We start from the raw sequence: 3,714 nt of genomic DNA, 5'->3' as shown, positions 1-3,714 counted from the left end.
CTCCAGACTTCTAATTAATCACAATGTGTCTCATCCTCTTGATTGCAGCTGAGTAGGCCATTCGTCTTAACTTAAACCAACAGCTGTCCAGCATTAGCAGTTAGCGGTTAGTACGGTGTCTTGGGCAGCTGTCAGCCTAGATGACAGTGTTGCAATTCTGAATGTTTCAAAAGTAGATTTCAGAAAGATTCAGAAACATCCTTAAATGTGAACTATACTTTTATTGTGTGAATACTTAAAAAAGCCCTACAGAACTTAAATTCTAAGAATTGAGTAACACTCTACAGTCCTTATGCTATTTTCTCATGCAAAAAAAGTACAGAACATTACTGATTATGGTTCCTTTCTTCTATAACATGCACAAAGTATTTCCTACAAACCAATTACAATTATCGTCAAAATTTTACAGCTTTACTGAAATGGGAATTCCAAAATTTGTTATGCACATACCAAATTTATTTTAAGATTATACAAATTAATCTTATATTGCTTCTCAGGTAAAACTTGTACATCACTGAACTACTACAATAAGATACAAATTTAGACTACTTAATTTTTATTTCAACTTTTTAAAGAGGAATACTGCAAATAAATTGAAGCCATTGAGTCAACAGATACTATGCCAACTCTGTATTTCTGAAATAGCATCTCTCTTCTCAGTTTTAAGGCATCTGAAATTCAAACTAAATTGAGCTTTTCTCACTATCAAAAGCCAAACTAAGAAATTCTCTCCAGAGAAAGACACAGTATGTCACTTTCAAAAAGAACTATCTTAAGGCAATGTGCCACTGCTACAGGCTGCACACAAACCACAGCTATTTTCTTCTGACCTGTTGTGTTTTCTAAAATGTAACAGAGAGAAATCTCAGTGATGAAAGAAGTGTACTAGTATCTATTCAGACAAAAGAATATGATAGAAATTTAATCTAAGATCTACAGACTAAACAAACTCCATATAATATGCTTTTATTATTCATAAAAGGTATTCCCTTTTTCAATTCACACTACAGAGAAACAGCAATGGACTGTAATACTGATTCTTCAGTTATCTATAAAACTGTGGAAAAATAAGAAAACTGAAGCCTAACTGAATTTGTCACATAGCATTACTGGACTGTCAAACCCCACGTATCATCAGTAGGGATGGTAACGAGGCCCTGGGTTGTAGGAGTTGTAGCCATATTGTCCATAGTGGGAGGAGTACGATTGTCCTTGTCTGTGCTGCTGGTAGTTATTACCCCAACTTCTTTCTGGCCTCTGATTAGATCTATAGTCACCTTGCCAGTTGTATCTGTCCCCTCTATAATATCTACCATCTTGAAACCTGAAATTAAAAGAAAAAGATTCACACCAACTGTGAGTTTTTAAGAAGATGAATGATAAATTTTACAGTTTTCATTAAAACTGTCATGTAACTGTTTCTACACTCAATTACTTATCTGTTTTTATGACAAACTGATGAAAACATCTACAGAGATAATCCATTAATTTCTTACTACTACCCAACACACTATTTGCTAAGCAATAGCAGGACAGTGTTTCCCAACACAGAGTATTCCCAGGCATTAGGTGAACTACTGGAACTTTGAAGAGAGACTTAAACAGACCATGTATTTAAAAAGCAACCAGAAGATACATCTGTAGCTGTATCAAAGCCAGGTTCAATCTAGTAGCTTCAGGGTTGGAAGCTGTTGCAAAGCAGGCTTAACTACAATTTAACTACCTAACAGCACAGAGTCCTGGAATTTGCATATTCCCTAAAATACATACTGCCACTGCTTCACCGTCTCTTGTAGATTCCCATACTCAAGGGAGCCATTTTTCAGTCTAAATTCTGGGTTTTCAGTTGTATCTCAATTCCTATCAACACCTGAGCTGTCTCGCAGTCATTTTCTTTGGGTATCTCAATGGTGTGGTGAAGACAAAGAACATTTACACAAAGTTCACTCTGTGACCAGAGTGTAGATGTAAGAGTTCATTAGTTCCAAGAACCACAAAGTTTTGTAAGAACATATCCTTAAACAATTACTTTTTTTCTTAAATCTGTAGAAACTAATTCTGCGTTTAACTTAATGACAAGCTTCTAGGGGAAGAATCTTTCTTTTCTTCAGATAAGGCACAAATCCTATTTAGATATTTATCTAAGAAGTCTTCACAATTGTTAGTTGAACTGGAGTTTAACTACTTGATATTTAAGGCTGAAGTTAGTACTACCAAACATACTATAAGCTGTAATTGCTGGTTTTCAGTCACATAAAAATCAGATGTTACTGTCCAGAAATTAGTAAAAAGTTGCAATTACATCCTGAAAAAATAATTCAAAATATTTTGCAGTAGGCAGGTAACACTGCATTTGCTAGACAGATTGGACGATGGATTTTACAGTCATTTCTACTAGATAAAAGAAATACAGGCTAATCTAATGAAGTACAGCAAATATTTAGGTTACAAATGAAACATTTTTCTGGACAGTCAGCAACAGATAATCATACTATTAGCCTGTTCCTTTGCACATTTTCCTGCTGGTTATTATCCAACAGAAGATAGGCTGCTTACTTTTGCAGAACTCTCATCTTTGCCCTCTGGAAAAATGTTCCTGGCTGAGCAGTAACATACCCCAGGGCAATGGGTTTGGAGGCTGCAGCTCATTCCTTACTAAAAAGCAAATTACTTAATACTTGTATACACAATGCAAAAACATTGATACAGAGAAAATATAAAACCTCATTACTTTTCAGAGACGACTATTTCTCTTAAACATAGTTACCTATGAAGTAACAAGAAGATATTTCTATTAACAGAACAAATTCCTTCCTATCTTCTGGAATAATAATTTAACTACATATTTGTGAAACTACCAAGATTAAAAAAAACCCCAAAAACCAAAACAGTACCGATCTCTGTTTCTCTGGTTGCCACCAGATCTGTTTCTCCATTCTTCAACTATAGGAGGGGGATCTGCAGGGCGTTTCAGATATTCTTGGTATTCTTCATCATCTGATGTGAACCGATGAGCAAACATCTTTTCATAATTCAGGGGCATGTCGACCAAGGAAGTCATTCTGAAAACTTTTAAGCATGAACACAATAAAAGTGGCTTTAGCACTGTATGCAGACTCTCATTGTAATAGCTACCAAAAATCCACTTAGGGTAAATGAAGGACAATGAAAAGTTACACTCAGATTAACATAGCAGTTAAGTTTTGGGCAGACAGCATAGATGGCTGACTCTTAAGTCTTGATGATCTAAGACCATAAGTAACTCTCCTGAATAGGTTATCTCTGATGGAAAGCAATTCCAATTCCATGTGCAGTCTTTGGACATCTGTACTGGATATGTAGACACTGATCTGTCTAAACACTGGGAGTGGTTTTAAGGGACTCCATCCACACAGCAGAAATTCAACTCAGATTAATACCTAATATAGTCAGCCATTACACAGCAGCATCTTTGAATCAGTTTTGATAGACCTAGATTAGATAAACTGTGGTAGAAAGATATGGGACATTTCTGAGGGTTAATAATAGAAAAAAGCATTTCTTCAGAATGCACTCCCAATCTACTCAAATTTTGACAGGAAAAATATTACTACAATCAACTTGAAAAGTTTGCTAAGGTAGAACATCATGCAAAGCCTACAGATACACACAGCCAGCAAAGCAAAATAATAAGATTTATTCACAATAATTTACGTGTTAATAACTTGATGCAGG

At 35.3% G+C, this 3,714-nt stretch overlaps 1 protein-coding gene across 1 annotated transcript; it reads right to left on the bottom strand.

Annotated features, from left to right (window-relative positions):
• Positions 1–632: 632 nt before the first annotated feature.
• RAMAC (RNA guanine-7 methyltransferase activating subunit) lies at positions 633–3,080 on the bottom strand. The gene is made up of 2 exons (XM_010165205.1): positions 2,895–3,080; positions 633–1,324 (listed from the first exon to the last, which is right to left on the bottom strand). The coding sequence occupies exons 1-2, from the start codon at positions 3,059–3,061 to the stop codon at positions 1,135–1,137; spliced, it is 357 nt and encodes a 118-aa protein (XP_010163507.1). The 5' UTR covers positions 3,062–3,080; the 3' UTR covers positions 633–1,134.
• Positions 3,081–3,714: the final 634 nt, after the last annotated feature.

This window comes from Antrostomus carolinensis, unplaced genomic scaffold, assembly GCF_000700745.2.
Source record: "Antrostomus carolinensis isolate BGI_N321 unplaced genomic scaffold, ASM70074v2 scaffold45753, whole genome shotgun sequence".
In the NCBI taxonomy this organism is placed as follows: Eukaryota; Metazoa; Chordata; class Aves; order Caprimulgiformes; family Caprimulgidae; genus Antrostomus; species Antrostomus carolinensis.
Note: the sequence above shows the minus strand (reverse complement) of the source record. Positions and strands in the feature narration are given on the sequence as shown.